Here is a 15,742-nt window from a genome sequence, read left to right on the forward strand (position 1 = left end):
GCCATTCCCCCCTTTTCGTGGCTTTTTTTTTGGGGGGGGGGAGCCGCTTTCCTCCCGGCTCGTTGCAAGGGGGGCTTTCGCCCGTCCGCGCCGGTCCCCTCTCCTCGCCCCGGGCAAGGGCCCCGATCCTCCCCTCGGCCGCCCCCTCCCTCCCTCCCTCCCTCCGGCTCTCGCCCACCCCCCCAAAGGCCCGTCCAGCTGGAATGCATAGGTCTGCGCCCCGCTTCTGCCCAGAGGAGTTCCCCCAAGCGCGAGGCGACTTTGCATGGGGGGCCGCCCCGCCCGCCCCGCCCGCCCCCGCCGCCCCTGAGCCGGGGCTCGCCTACCCGCCGCCCCCCGACGCCAGCCGGACCCCCAGCCCGGAGCCCGGCTTCGCCTGCCGGCCCGCAGCCCCGGCGGCCGGAGGAGGCGGAGAGGCGGCCGGCGCGCTCCTGGGCTCGGCGTCCAGCCGCTCGCCCAGCCCGGACGGCGCCGGCTATGGCTACGGCTCCGGCGCCGGCCGCCCCGACGGCAAAGGCGGCGGCGGCGGCGGCGGGGGCGGCGAGGACTCCCGCATCCGCCGCCCCATGAACGCCTTCATGGTGTGGGCCAAGGACGAGAGGAAGCGGCTGGCCCAGCAGAACCCCGACCTGCACAACGCCGTGCTGAGCAAGATGCTGGGTAAGGGCGCAGGGGCGCGACGGGGGGACTCGCCCCGGGCTTCTCCTGCGGGGGGCCGGGGGTGGGCTAGATGACCCCCGGGGGGGTCCCTTCCAACGCCGTGGGCGCTTTCACGCGTCCCGGATAAATGCGCTTTCGACCCACTTTCTTTTTTTATAACATTTTTTAATTGTTTTTTTATAGTACAATAGTTTCCATCATTCTTTGAGAAATATTGTTTCTATGATATAATTATCTTAATGTCCTAATCTGCAGCCCCTACGTACTGGATCCTGAGGGTGGGGAGTTGGGCATTAGTCCACTTTTAAAAAAAAAAAATCCAAGAAAACCTTTAATGGAATTTATAGTAAGGCAAAATTCAGCAATCAAAACTAGCTCCTGCTTTCACTCACGTTTCCACATTATCTCGTTTGTGTAACTATTACAGTGCTGAATCCCAGTCCTATATAACTAATTCTATATAACTATGTAACTAATTCTATATAACTATGTAACTAATTCTATATAACTATATAACTAATTCTATATAACTATATAACTAATTCTATATAACTAATTAGTTCATATTGTCAAAGGCTTTCACGGTCAGAGTTCATTGGTTCTTGTCGGTTATCCGGGCTGTGTGACCGTGGCCCTTCAGTGTTACTCCTCTGAAGATGCCTGCCACAGCTGCTGGCGAAATGTCAGGAAAGAAAGTACCAAGACCATGGTCACACAGCCCGGATAACCTACAAGAACCAATTAGTCCATATATTTACGTTGACTTCCCCTCTCTCCTCCTCTATCGTTTTGATAACTTTATTGTCACCTTTGCATTTAATTTCTAATTCAGTACAATACTTCATATATTAATCGGATTACATTTCTTAAAATCTACATCTTTGATCTTAATAATATTTCTACCTTAATCAATTCCTAAGAAAGAGCTAACACGCATTTGCTTGACAAATGAAACCAGGGACCAATAAATGTGGTTTCAGGTGGGCAGCTGGGTCGGTCTGCTGTTGAAGAGCTAGATTTGAGTCCAGCGGCACCTTAGAGTCCAACAAGATTTCCGGGGTATAAGCTTTTAAGAGTCAAAGCTGACTTCTGGATCTGAATAAATGTGGCTCTGCAATGTAAGAATTACTCGACATAAGTATGAAGAAAATTCAAGCATATGCTGTATGCGGCATGTGCTGTAAATTGCCAACAGGGCTGGATTCTCCATGTGTTCACTATAACTTGCAAACAGGGCTGTTGTACATCCACCAATGGCTGTCGTAGTTATAACAGTGAGATAAGAACCTCCATGTGTAGAAGCAGTCCACCTTTGAGTACCATTTTCTGCAAAAAATGACAGTAGAGGGTGGGTACCTTCTTGCCCAGCTTCCCGGAGCCATCTGGCTAGCCGCGGTTGGGAACAGCGGGTTGAGATAGCTAGACCTAGGAAAGTCCTTTATCTAACCTGGAATTTTCGAGCTTGCTTAATGGGAATCAGCCTCACTTTCAGCTTTCATATAGTAGGATAGATTCCCCCTAATCTTGTTTGAAAGGAAGTGGGATTTCCAATGCATTTGGAGTTGCCAGGGAGGGAGGAGATCCAGGGGGATAAAAATCTGGTTCACCCAGGAGAGTCCATGGATCTGATCGAGGCTGGCGAATTGTTTTCTGGCGATGTTTGAATTGGGTCTAAGTGGCGTGAGGATTCTTCTGGCAGCTCAGAGGTGTCTTTCCACTCCCTGAGTCTTATCTTTTCTCAAATGAAGGGAGTCATATTTAATTTTTAGCTCAATCTGTTCGGAGCGTGTCCTGTTTTAAATGGGACGCTGAAGAGGCAAACGGACTCACCTTTGGGGCTTTAAACTGAGTTGCTACCCATGCAAAAACACACTAGCGTGCGCATCTGGGCAGCTTATCTGTGCAAAGCCAGGTGAATGCTTTTTGCCTTGCCAGTCATGTTTAAATCGTGCCTGAAAGGGATTTCCCCCCCATATACATAGATACAGATCACAAATACCTGTGGATTTCCCGCACGCTCTTGCGATATGAACAACTAGATTTGAGTCCACTCGCGCCTTAGAGGTCAACAAGATTTTCAGGGCATACGCGTTTGAGAGTCAAAGCTTTCACCCTTGCGAGCACATACCCTGAAAATCTTGTTGGTCTGTAAGGTGTGACTGGACTCGAATCTAGCTCTTCAATTGCAGACCAACGTGGCTACCCTCTGAAACTATCTTTATGGAAGGCTGTTGTGACGTCCAATTATGAAGAAGCGCAGACAGGGGAGAGCCAGCATGGTTAAGAGCAGTGGTTTGGAGCGGTGGACTTCAACCTGGAGAACCGGGTTTGATTCCCCACTCCTCTACATGAGCAGCGGACACTAATGTGGTGAACGGGGTTGGTTTCCCCACTCCTACACATGAAGCCAGCTGGGTGACCCTGGGCTAGTCACAGTTCTCTTAGAGCTCTCTCAGCCCCACCTACCTCATGGGGTGTCTGTTGTGGGGAGGGGAAGGGAAGGTGATTGTAAGCTGGTTTGAGTCTCCCTTAAGTGATAGATAAAGTTGGCATATAAAAACCAACTGTTCTTCTGCTACTATATGTGAAGACAGTCTAAGGAAGTGGAGATTTTCCGCCAAACGGGCTTGGGAACAATGGGATATAGATGACTATTCCTTTGCATTCTTAATTTGGGTGGTTAAAAATCAAACGGATTCTCCTCCCCTCATATTATATGTGTTGGCTTATGGCAAATATGGGGATTCTCACTGGTAGTTATGAGGGCAAAGCCATGTGGTTTAGTCCAGAGGAATCCTCAAAGTTTAGAAGGCATCATTTGGGTATTCAGGTGCAAGAATACACCCTTGTGCTTGGTGCTTAATTAATCTTGAATAATTGCCCCCTTCCCCGGTGTCCATGCACAGAAACTGCCATGGTTTAGAATCCCCATGGCATGCAAAGGTATATATTTTAGAAGATACCCCTCCCATATTTGCACACATTTTTACCTGATCTACTTCAGCACAGCTGTTAAAGAGTAGCGGAATAGTGCAAAATGGTATCTAGTTTAAACAAGAGTCTGTGGCGCTAAGAGGAACACTTTTATCAGGGCAGAAGCTTGTCAAAGCCAATCAGTCAGATGCATTCTCTTCCAACAGTGTGCAAATCTGATGTCATGAGCTTTGACTTACAAAAGCATATACCCTGGAAAAGTCTGTTGAAGAAGAAGAGTGGGTTTTTATATGCCGACTTTCTCTACCACTTAAGGCAGAATCAAACCGGCTTGCAATCACTTCCCCTTCCCCTCCCCACAACAGACACCCTGTGAGGTAGGTGGGGCTGAGAGAGTGTGACTAGCCCAAGGTCCCGCAGCTGGCTTTGTGTGCAGGACGGGGGAAACAAATCCAGTTCGCCAGATTAGCCTCTGCCGCTCATGTGGAGGAGTGGGGAATCAAACCCGGTTCTCCAGATCAGAGCCCACCGCTCCAAACCACCGCTCTTAACCACTACACCACACTGGCTGGTACCTTAAAGACCAACCACGCTGTTGGTCTTTAAGGTACTCCTGGATTTGAATTCTGTGTGTATATATGTCATACAAACAGAGGGAATGGGGGGGGGAATGCAAACAGTGGGGTCCAAAGGCTATTTTTAAAATTCAGCGCAATGTTTCCCGGAACATTGTTTGAAGCAGGTTGCAAGTAATACAGATCAAAAACAATAATAAAAAACCCAGACACTGAAAGCTGGTAAGGGCACTGTATATGTAAGACATGCAAAGAATAAAACCATATAAAATTAAATCAAAACCAGCAGGAGTTCAGATGCAGAAGTTCTATGCGATGTGGAAGGCAGCAGTGGGGTTTCCGCATTTCGGCACAGAGCCCAAATTTATACATAGAAAAGAACTGAGTGAACCCCTTGATTAAGGCCGCTATTTGTGTCCTAGGATGATATCCTGAAGAAGGATTACTGGGATCCTTACTGATGTTCCTTAAAACAGAACCCACCATGTTTGTTTTGTTGAGCGGAGTGACCCAAGTTCCCCCCCCACACACACACACACACAGTTTCACAAGGCATTTTGCAAATGTATTTAACAATTTGATCACGGATCTCAGCTGTCCGTCTTTCTTTCTTTCTTTCTTTCTTTCTTTCTTTCTTTCTTTCTTTCTTTCTTTCTTTCTTTCTTTCTTTCTTTCTTTCTTTCTTTCTTTCAAAAAATCATCATGAGCACTTAACCATTCATTCATTGCTTTATTTTTTTATTAAGGAAAAATGCATTTTAAAAACTGCTCCTGGGATGGAAAGGGCAGGGTGTGTGATGGTACAAGCACTAGCCAATCAGTGCTGCACACAGCTAGATTTTACTGCCAACTTGCCAGTTTCCCCTTCGGTCAGTCCTAGATAAAGAATTGGATGTTTAAATCCAGGGCAGTGGCTATACAGGTGTCTGTTGTGGGGATGGGAAGGGAAGGGGATTGTCAGCCGGTTTGATTCTTCCTTAAGTGGTAGAGAAAATCGGCATATAAAAACCAACTTCTTCTAGTTCAGGGAGCACACCTAAGCACGTCTACTCAGAAGGAAATCGCATTTTACTCAGTCGGGCTTACTCCAAGGAAAGTGGCCTTCGGACTGCAGCCTTAACTAATTAAACACTACCCATCTTTATACAAACTTAGTGTCTGTCCTGAGAAAGACACCCCTTCAATTTAGGCAGAATTCAATTTAATCTTCCAAGGAGAAGATTTCATTTGAATCTTTGCATAGACAAGCACAATGCAGCCACTAATTTAAGCATTAATTGTGCAGCTGCCCTCTTGCTCAAGTCTGTTTTCCCTGTCACATATGAATGTTTTCACCTTCTACTTTAGATGATAAAGCTACCAGTTTTTCAGGGGGTGTTGGCTGGCAGGTTTGGAACACGTTCTGATTGCGACTCACCGAGTTCTGGAAAATGTTCTCAAAGGAAGTTGACTTTGGATGTGGTGAGTCACAACCTGGACATTTTTCCACCTTCGCAAGACGAATTGCTGGTTGTGTGAACAAAAGAGAGGCCTCTATACGTTTCTAACGGGAGTTTCCATCCCCATTAGAAGGACATAAGAGCATAAGAAAGGTCCTGCTGGATCAGACCAAGGCCCATCAAGTCCAGCAGTCTGTTCACACAGTGGCCAACCAGGGGCCTCTAGGAAGCCCCCAAACAAGACAACTGCAGCAGCACCGTCCTGCCTGGGTTCCACAGCACCTCATATATTAGGTCTGCACCTCTGATCCTGGAGAGAATAGGGATGCCTCATGACTAGTATCATGACCATCATGACCACAACGATATAACCCTATACCTAGCAAAGAGATTGTAGAGGGTACTGGTAGGCTATTAAAAGTTTGCTTCGTGCAAAACTCTCTTTAGGATCCCATATTCATTCTAGCTGTGATGGCCCCACCTCTGTCCACTCCCCTCCCCCTAGGCCATTTGAGATCCATCAGACAGCAATCCATCTCCCTTTTCTCTGTTAGACAACAGAGATCAAGTGATCAAGGTCACCAGACGTTTTTTTTCTTCTCCCTTTCCAAGATCGGTTGAAATGAACTCGGGGGACTCATGTGAACACCTCCTCCCCCCTCTTTGGGATCTTTACTTCCAGACATTTCTCCTCTCATGGTTATTTTTGCCCTGACCTGGATGGCCCAGGCTAGCCCGATCTCATCCGATCTCAGAAGCTAAGCAGGGTCGGCCCCGGTTAGTATTTGGATGGGGAACCACCAAGGAAGACCACGGTTGTTACGCAGAGGCAGGCAATGGCAAACCACCTCTGTTCATCTCTTGCCTTGAAAACCCTATGGGGTAATCTTAAATCGGCTGCAAGTTTACGGCACTTGCCACACCACCTCTGTTTTTGCCTTTTCCCATCTATTGGCTTGCAGGATTTGTAAACTCTGCGGCAAAAATGCTTGAAGCTAACCTCTTGAGGACGGGTCTCTTTTATCCAAAAAGCTTACAGAGAAGGGGGAATTGTCATTTCTTTATGACTCCTTCATCTTCTTCCCAGAGCTAGCCAGCTCATTTGCTTTCTTCTCCTTGTCTAGACAATGCACCAGTATCACAACCTGCTATAGTTTTTATTGACAGTTCATAGGAGTGGCGATTAAAAGGCTCCCAGGAGGGAAACCGAGTAAAAAAATTATTTTCTTTGAAATCCTTTTTACCTCACAGTCTCAATTCAATTCACGTTTGTATCCCAGCCTTCTTCCAACGAGCTGAGGCTGCATGGCTCTACCTTTCCTATTTTATCTCACAACAGCCCTGGGAAGTAGGCTAGGCCGAAAGGGAATAATTGGCACAAGGTCACACAGTGAGCTTCGAGGCAGAGTGGGGATTTGAACCTCCGTCCCGGAGAACATTCAGATGCTCCAGTCACCATCCCGCACGGCTCTTGATGAATTCCTGAGCCATCTGAACAACATTAACCACAACAGCGCAACATTAAATGCCTAAACTAACAAATACAAATGTCAGGATAACCATAAAAATATCTTAACTAGCTGCAGTTCCCTTGAAACTCTAAAATAACAGTGTAGGCTCAACACTAATTAGCAGAATAAATTGCAGTTTTGTGGGAGACCAGCAGCGTAAATAGCCCTGGCTAGCTCAGATCTTGGAAGCTAAGCAAGGTTGGCCTTGGCTAGTACTTGGATGGGAGACCACCAAGGAAGATGAGGGTCGCTACGTAGAGGCAGGCAATGGCCAACCCCCTCTGCTCATCTCTTGAAAATCCCACGAGGGATCGCTATAAGTCGGCTACAGTTTGATGGCCCTTAATTAGACACCCTCACCTGGATGGCCCAGGCTAGCCCGATCTTGTCAGATTTTGGAAGCTAACCCACATCAGCCCTGGGTAGGACTTGGCGAAAGACCACCAAGGAAGATGAGGGTCGCTATGGAGAGGCAGGTAATGGAGCCAGCGTGGTGTGGTGGTTAAGAGCGGTGGACTCTAATCAGGAGAACCGGGTTTGATTCCCCACTCCTCCACATGAGCGGCGGACTCTAATCCGGAGAACCGGGTTGGTTTCCCCACTCCTACACATGAAGCCTGCTGGGTGACCTTGGGCTAGTCACAGTTTTCTTTGAGCTCTCTCAGCCCCACCTACCTCACAAGGTGTCTGTTGTGGGGAGAGGAAGGGAAGGAGATTGTAAGCCGGTTTGATTCTCCTTAAAAGGCAAGGAAAGTTGGCATATAAAAACCTAAATCTTTTTCAAAACACCTCATAAGAACATAAGAAAAGCCCTGCTGGATCAGATCGAGGCCCATCAAGTCCAGCAGTCTGTTCACACAGAGGCCAACCAGGTGCCTCTAGGAAGCCCACAAACAAGACTTTGACTGCAGCAGCACCGTCCTGCCTGTGTTCCACAACACCCAAAATAATAGGCGTGCTCCTCTGATCCTGGGGAGAATCAGTATGCATCATGACTAGTATCCATTGTGACTAGTAGCCATGAAGAGCCCTCTCCTCCATGAACATGTCCACTTCCCTCTTACAGCCTTCCAAGTGCCTCTCATTTCTTGCCTTGAAAACCCTGTGGGGTCACCATAAGTCGGATGCGACATGATGGCACTTTTAATATTGTGTGGAAGTCCTCGTGGAAAGATGGTTTTACCCATAGGGGGTGGGAGTTCCCTCCTTTGGTTCCCTATATGATTTGTAAAAAAAACCCAAACTATCTCCCAGGGAACTTGTTCAGGTGCAAGTTATTTTAAAAAACAGTAAGGTCTGTTGTACATGACAACAGCTCCAAGGGCAAATAGTTCTGACGTCAACCTGTAGCCCAGATCTTCTGGGTATCTCAGACCCTTGGCCCTGTTGCCGAGCTGCCATAACTTTATGCCTCTGTTTGTTTCCTGGACTCTGCAGGTCAGTCATGGAAAGCCCTGAGCGCCAGCGACAAGCGCCCCTTTGTGGAAGAGGCAGAGAGGCTGCGGATCCAGCACCTCCAAGACCACCCCAACTACAAGTACCGCCCAAGGAGGAAGAAGCAGGCAAAGAAGATCAAGAGGATGGAACCCAACATCCTTCTGCACAACCTCTCCCAGTCATGCGGCGACAACTTTGGGCTGAACCCCCGCGGCGGCGGCATCGGCCACCTGGGCCACGCCCAGCCTCCCCCTCTCAACCACTTCCGGGAACTCCGGTCGGTGGGCTCGGATATTGAAAACTATGGCCTGCCAACACCGGAGATGTCCCCCTTGGACGTCTTGGAGCAGAGTGAGCCGGCCTTTTTCCCGCCTCACATGCAAGACGACTGCGGCGGAATGTCCTTCCGGGGCTACCACCACCACCACCCTCCTCCCCCCCAGATGGAGTTTTCCTCCGAAAAGAACCTGGGGCGGAACGTGCCAATGGGCTACGCTCCGAACCCCCCATCCCACCTGGCTGACGCCATGAGGACTCCCCACCCACCTGGGCTGTACTATAACCAGATGTGTGCCGGAGCTGCCGGCGGTCTCTCGGCCCATTTGGGTCAGCTCTCCCCGCCGCCGGAATCGCACCACCTGGATGGCGTCGAGCACTTGAACCCCAATGAGCTTTGGACCGAGGTTGACCGCAACGAGTTTGACCAGTATTTGAATATGAGCAGGACTCGTCCCGAGGCTCCGGGCCTCCCCTACCACATCTCCTTGTCCAAAGTGACTCCTCGAAGTCTCTCCTGCGAGGAAAGCAGTTTGATCTCAGCCTTGTCCGATGCCAGCAGTGCCGTCTACTACAGCGCCTGTATCACTGGGTAGGGCTTCTCCTTTGGGCCACATCTTCACCGTGGAGAGCGCTTGAGGGCACATCTACATTCTAAACCACAGCTGGTTTGACCGCTATCCTCTTTCCCAAGGGGGCCCTGGAAATTGTAGTTCTCCAAAGGGGGACCAGGGGTCTCTAACAAAGAATTCTCAATGTTGTCCAAACTATAATTCCCAGGATTCTTTGGGGGAAAGTGATGGTGGTTTAAAAATGAATTTCAGCTGAGAATGTAGATATGCCTAGCGGAACTGGTAGCAAGAAAGGCTTGTGGGCATTTTTCCGAAGCCAGAGTAGTAGCTTGGTTTCCTATCTGGGGATATGGTGCCCTTGTGCAAACGGGTTATTTGCCCGGTGATAGCAAGCAGTTTGAGCGTCATGTGTGTTTGTCGAGGATCAAGTGCCAATTTGCTGTGGGGCAAAGCAGGGTCTTCAGATCTGTTGCTGATGGGCGCTAGGTCCCATTTCTGCTGTTGCAACATCCAAAGGAGGTTGGTTTGCCAACCCAGGTTGGGCCTGGAGATCTCCTGGAATTACAGCTGATCTCCAAGCTACAGAGGTCAGTTCCCCTGAGCGTGGGCTCTACGGCACTGTACCCTGCCGAGGTCTCCCATGCCCTGCCCTTCTGTAGGCTCCACCCCCAAAGTGCCAGAAATTTCCCAACCCAGAGATGGCCACCCTAAAAGTAGGACTCGAAGGAATCTCACCCCTAAAGCTCACAGAACTTGCTGTGTCTATAGGCCTTATCGTTCTTAGGAGCACACTGAAAACATGCACCGAAAAATATGAATATTGTGCATCCTGCTGAAATGGCTGTAGCTCTGTATAAGACCATAGGTCAGGGGTGTCCAGTTTTTTGGCTTCCCTGGGCCCCATTGGAAGAAGAAGAATTATCTTGGGCCGTGCATAAAATACACTAACACTAATGATAGCTGATTCGTAATGTTTTAAGTAAGTTTACGATTTTGTGTCAGGCCGCATTCATAGCCGTCCTGGGCCGCAGTTTGGACAAGCCTGCCATAGGGGGTGACAAGCCCAACTGTGCTGCCGTGCATAATGTCTGAATGGGCAGATTCCCCTCTTTGCATGCTTTCAGCAGAAGTTGGGGAAACTGAGGCAGTGGCCACTCTGCTGCTGCCCTCCCTGTTTCTGGGTCAGGTGTGAATGACAGTCTGGAGCAAGTTCCTCTGCCAAGCGAACACTCAACAAAATAAGATTCTTCGCTCCCACAAGTACTTTCTTGCATATCAGACCTTCAAGCCCTTTCCTTATCGGTTGACCTTTTGCAGTATTTAGATTATCTCATTAAACGCATTGCTATTTTTTTTTAAAGATAAATATCGCTGAACCACTGATATCCTGTATTTCTATGTAATACAAAGCAGGGGACTTTTCCAAAGCTGAAGGAAACGGCATCGACAGGATGACCGAAGGCAACAGGGGTCGAGTCCCTGATCTTCTAGAGGGGGCTGTTTTTCTCACCCTTACACCGCTTATTGCCTTCCACAACAAGCAGTCCATGCTGAACTCCCCTCCTGTATATGTCTGTTGAGGGTTCAGGAACCAGCCATTATCGGTCACCATACAAGTCAGGGGTTCTGGTTTCTGTAGGTTCCCCCAAGGGAGTTGGGGAGAATATCCTGCCAGTGCTTTTGACGCCTTGTTTCCAAGAGGGATTTTAGCCACACTGTCCAGCATCAGCTCATTTTTGGAAAACGGGCTAGAAGCCCGAGTCACAGCCAAATGAAACTTTGACCAGGAGGAGTCTTTTGATCAAACACGCACCATGTGCGTGCACCATATTCATGGCAAAAAAAAAAAAAAATAGCACTTATATTCAGGTCTCTGGATTGCACCCAGAATGCACAGTCAGGGAGAAAGCGAAGCACGCCTAACGCACGTTGGATTTAACTAGATGGAATAGACAGCAAGGCTTGGACTACGGCTGGACCAGAGGCCTTGCCTTAAGCATGTGGACGCATCAGAAGGAAGGGGGCTTAGAAGGGACTGAGCAGTGGTTAAAGTGGAGGCAAGAGTAATGAGGGGAAGGGGTTAAAAGGATCTGTCCAAATGTGATGTATTTTACAGACATTCCCTTTAGGCTCGCATAAATTTTCCCGGGCTTGTGCCCATTCACTTGAAACTCAACCCATGCTTTCAATTACTTCTGAGTGGTTTAGGAATTACCCTCAAGCTAGTTTTATTCCCCCCCACCCCACCGATCCCTGTGCAAATTGAGACTCAGATTCTAGGCGTTGCCGAGCTGGAGAGTTTGTCCTGTTGAGATGAGCAAGACTTATTTGTGGGTAAACGCGTTTAGGATTGGATTGTTAAATCAATTTAAATCCCGTTTAATTGACTCAAGGGGAAGGATTTCCAAAGGCTCCATCTAAATTAAGATGGTGTGCTAAGTAGCTCATATTTAAATACATATGCACTGCATTCTTACTGTTGCATGCAGAGCTTTGGTCCATACTGCCCAGCACTGACTGGCAACAGCTCTCCCAAGTCTTGGGCAGAGAAAGGCCCTTCTAGGCCAACACTTTGCATGGTGCTGTCCAAATGTTTTTAGAAAGTGGGTGGGGCCTAGTGGAGCCCTTGCCCAGTAGTAGGACATCTGATTGGCCACTGGAGATCTGGTTGATTGTGCAGATTTTAAAAAATGTTGTTTCGGCAACAACCACCACTGTAGTGTCAGTTTTATTCTCTCTTGCTCCTCTTTCCCAATGTATTTTTTTTAATTATTCTTCTCCTCCGCGCTCGGGCTTTCTGTGTGTGTGATTGGTTCCATCTCCCATGGCAGCCACTTTGTGGTTGTTCCCACCACCCTGTGTGGGAATTGCAAAGGTGCCCATGAGCTCAAAAAGGTTGGGGATCCCCGCTTGAGGCTGTGGCGTCCTGGAGGTGGCACAGGTAGCACCTAGGACCTTATGCATGACAAACATGCCCTGAGCCCTTCCATGCACTGCTGGAGCACAATTTCCTGGTCTTTAACCGAGGTCCATGCCTTGCATCACCTTTTCAGAGTTGGCTCCTCCTGGCTGAATTAGGGAAGTCTAAAATGGCCTTAAACCCGTGGAGGGATTCTTTTGCAGTACTTATTATTATGGGATGGAGGCAAATCTGAGCGTAGCCCACTCAGCTGTATTTTTTCCACTGTATCAAGAGTATTATCTTTCATTTGGACAAGGAGACTATATTTTTTACTAAGCCTTTTTTTAAAAAAATATCTATCGACTATATAAGAATGATATTTAATTTGTTCAGGCAATTTATACTATCGAGCAAGCCTCTTTTCTTTTCTTTTTGTAATAAATCAAAGGATATCCATACCACTGAAAACAAGTTATGTAGCAAAACTGGATTTAAAACAACGGTAAAGAAGAGGGGACAGGGAGGAAATTTATTTTGCCAAACAATCTTCATGGAAATGCAGTTGCATTTCCATTGCCTTTATCTGCATGAAATGCAAAAGTACAATGGAGCGGAGGGTCTCCCAGTGAGGAAGCTCTGTTGAACAGAATGACAGAATGCACTGCTGGAGCTTTGCGTATGAAATTGTCCTACTGGATCATGTCCCAAGATGCTTCGCCTGCTGGTTAATCATTAAAACATCTTGTAATGCCTTGGCTCTTGTGTGCCTGTCATATGAACAGATGTTTACCCACCCGCCCCAATAGATGTTGCTCCCAACCATTTCCATATTGATTCCTGTTTAGAGTTTGCACCAGTTTCGAGGGGAGTGCCTCCCACTAAGCTCTGGCAACACTGCAGGCTTTCAAGAAAGATATGAAAAATGGTTCGATCGCAGCTCAGAGCCGATAGGAGGCCAATCCATGTGCCTGTGTTTCGATGTTGTAAGCTGCAAATGTCTTCTGTTAGACATGCCATCTGTTCTCAGAGTTTGGAAAAAGCAACAACCCTCAATCCTCTAATAAATCAATGTGATATCCTTTACTTGAAATGTCTGTGTGTGGTTTTTTTGGGGAGGGGGTTAACACAACTGAACGCAATCTGCAGCAAAGCTCAGTCTTGCGGCCTTGTCCTTATTGAAAAGGCTCGAGGGACAGATCCAGCTCTTGAGAGCTCTTATCCGGCTCATGAGCCAGCCGAGGCAGCCACCCTCCCCTCTTTCACTCTCAATCTGGGCTGGCCCGGCATGGCCCAGCCTGACCAAGTGACATTTATGTCATATCCGGCCCTTGTAACAATTGAGTTAGACACCCCTGGCTTAGATCAGTCGGCGTATGATGTTAACAGTACAATGTGGCACATTTTCTGAGACCTTATTTACCCCTGGGCCCATAACCTGATGGATGCCAATTGGTTCCCTGACCCTACATTCATGTAGCTCAGACTGCAGACTGGTCACTCTGACATCAAGGTCACAGACAGGGCCGGTTCCAGGTTGTTGTTTTTTTTGGGGGGGGGGGGCGTGTAGGCCAGGGGTGGGGAACCATTTTTCCACCAAGGGCCATTTGGATATTTATAACATCATTTGCAGGCCATACAAAATTATCAACTTAAAAATTAGTTGACCAAGCCCTAAGCAGGCAGCTACCCCAGATGAACCCCCCCCCCGCACAGGCAAGCAGGCAGGTATCCAGCCGGTGGCGCACTCACCCACCTGGTGGCACAGGATGGTCTGTTGCACCGGCCGGGCATAGACATCCAGCCACACACTGGAGTTGCTCCTTCTCCACATGGTCAAGGCCAGATTCTACGGCCAGCTCCTGCTACCTCTGCCTGCAGGGATGAAATGAGGACACACTGGCTAAGAACCCCCCCCCCGCATGCGCATTCTGGCCCTGCCCTCTTTAACCCCTCCATTGTCTCCACCTCCGCCCCCAGCCCTCTTGTAGCACAGAGGGAATATGTTTCTCCACAGCCTGGGTGGGCAAGGGTTAACACAGTTTCTTGGGTGGTCCTAGCAGCTCCATAGCTAACAACACTTCTGCAAGGGGGGGAAAAAGGTTCATTTTCTCGGCAAAACAAACTCACATCCGCCTTGAATAGAGGCTATTCCTGTCCGCGGGAGGGGACGGATCACCAGTCTTAGATCCTTCTGAGCTAGAGATCTGCCAGGACCCACAAAGGGCCAGACCAAATGATTTTGCGGGCCTTAAACGGCCCCCGGGCCTGACGTTCCCCACCCCTGGTGTAGGCAGTTTCCAGGGGCCCCCTTCCCTCCTCTGCCTGTCACCAGGAACTTATGCTTCAAGCTGCCTACAGACCTTTCACCACTGGCACCAGGCAGTGTGTGCAACAGAGACCATGGGTGGTGGAGCACTAGCAAGTGAATGGGCAGGGGGTGTTGTCAGCTGTGGGCCCTGCCAGAAGCCTTAGGTCCCAGCACCTGCCCCCCATAAGCTGACGCCAGCCCAGGTCACAAGAGATGGATGTAGGGGCCCTTCTTTTGCAACATTGCTGCTGCCATGATTACATACCCCCTATTTTTGGCATGCCATTTGTTGGTCTAGCAAACCTTTGAGTGTTCACTGTTAATTATTGTAAATCCTATTTGGGGGAGGAGAGCTGTATATTCAGATCAGTGTAGTTCTTTCATCTAGTTTGCAAACACAGGGAATTCAGATAATGGTTCTTAGCCTTGTTAACGAAAACACTTTGGAGGCTGGTCAGTTAAATGTCAATCGCTTATTTGGGAATAAGTCCTCTTGGAATCAATGTAGCTGCATTCCACGTCAAAGTAAATTCAATTTGACTTGGGTAGGCTGTGGAATTACAGGATGTCTTAAAAGGCAGAATTAATTGTATTGCTTTTTTTTTTTGCCCTGCCTTCAAAGGACTTAGAGTGGAACACAGAGTTCTCCCTGCTTCCATTTTAATTTCACAACAACCCTGTGAGGTAGGTTAGCCCGAGAGAGTGTGAATGGCCCAAGGTCACCCAGCAAGCTTCCTGATCGAGCAGGGATTTGAACTCAGGTCTCCCTCATCTGTCATGTGACGAGCTTCTCTTTCATTTAGCCCTTCTAAATAGACACTCAGCAGTTTTGTCCATAACTTAATTAAGTTTTTTACAGTCCCTCTTTTTGTTGTACAGAGACAGCTAAAACCTTCATTTTCAAACCCTATTCCCACAAAGTAACTTGCTTTTTTGTTCCTTCCTTCCATAGTTGTTCCTCTGCTTTCTTTTGCTTTCATTCGTTCTTTCTTTAAGTTTCATTCTTCCTTTAATTATTTCATTGTTTCTGTCCTTTCTCATTCATTTAGCTTTCTTTCTTTCTTTCTTTCTTTCTTTCTTTCTTTCTTTCTTTCTTTCTTTCTTTCTTTCTTTCTTTCTTTCTTTCTT

The 15,742-nt window shown here is 48.1% G+C and overlaps 1 protein-coding gene across 1 annotated transcript; it reads left to right on the top strand.

The window, feature by feature from the left end:
* Nucleotides 1–203: 203 nt before the first annotated feature.
* Nucleotides 204–9,466, top strand: SOX18 (SRY-box transcription factor 18). Its single transcript, XM_056844140.1, has 2 exons — nucleotides 204–660; nucleotides 8,557–9,466. Exons 1-2 carry the CDS (start codon nucleotides 204–206, stop codon nucleotides 9,426–9,428), a joined length of 1,329 nt encoding a protein of 442 aa, XP_056700118.1. The 3' UTR covers nucleotides 9,429–9,466.
* The last annotated feature ends 6,276 nt before the right edge of the window (nucleotides 9,467–15,742 follow it).

This window comes from Euleptes europaea, chromosome 2 (assembly GCF_029931775.1).
Source record: "Euleptes europaea isolate rEulEur1 chromosome 2, rEulEur1.hap1, whole genome shotgun sequence".
Lineage (NCBI taxonomy): Eukaryota > Metazoa > Chordata > Lepidosauria > Squamata > Sphaerodactylidae > Euleptes > Euleptes europaea.

Excerpts from the sequence above, each read along its gene's own strand:
- SOX18 (XM_056844140.1), top strand. The coding sequence starts at position 204 with ATGCATAGGTCTGCGCCCCGCTTCTGCCCAGAGGAGTTCCCCCAAGCG. Across the intron at positions 661-8,556 it reads CGTGCTGAGCAAGATGCTGG|GTCAGTCATGGAAAGCCCTG; the intron begins GTAAGGGCGCAG and ends TGGACTCTGCAG.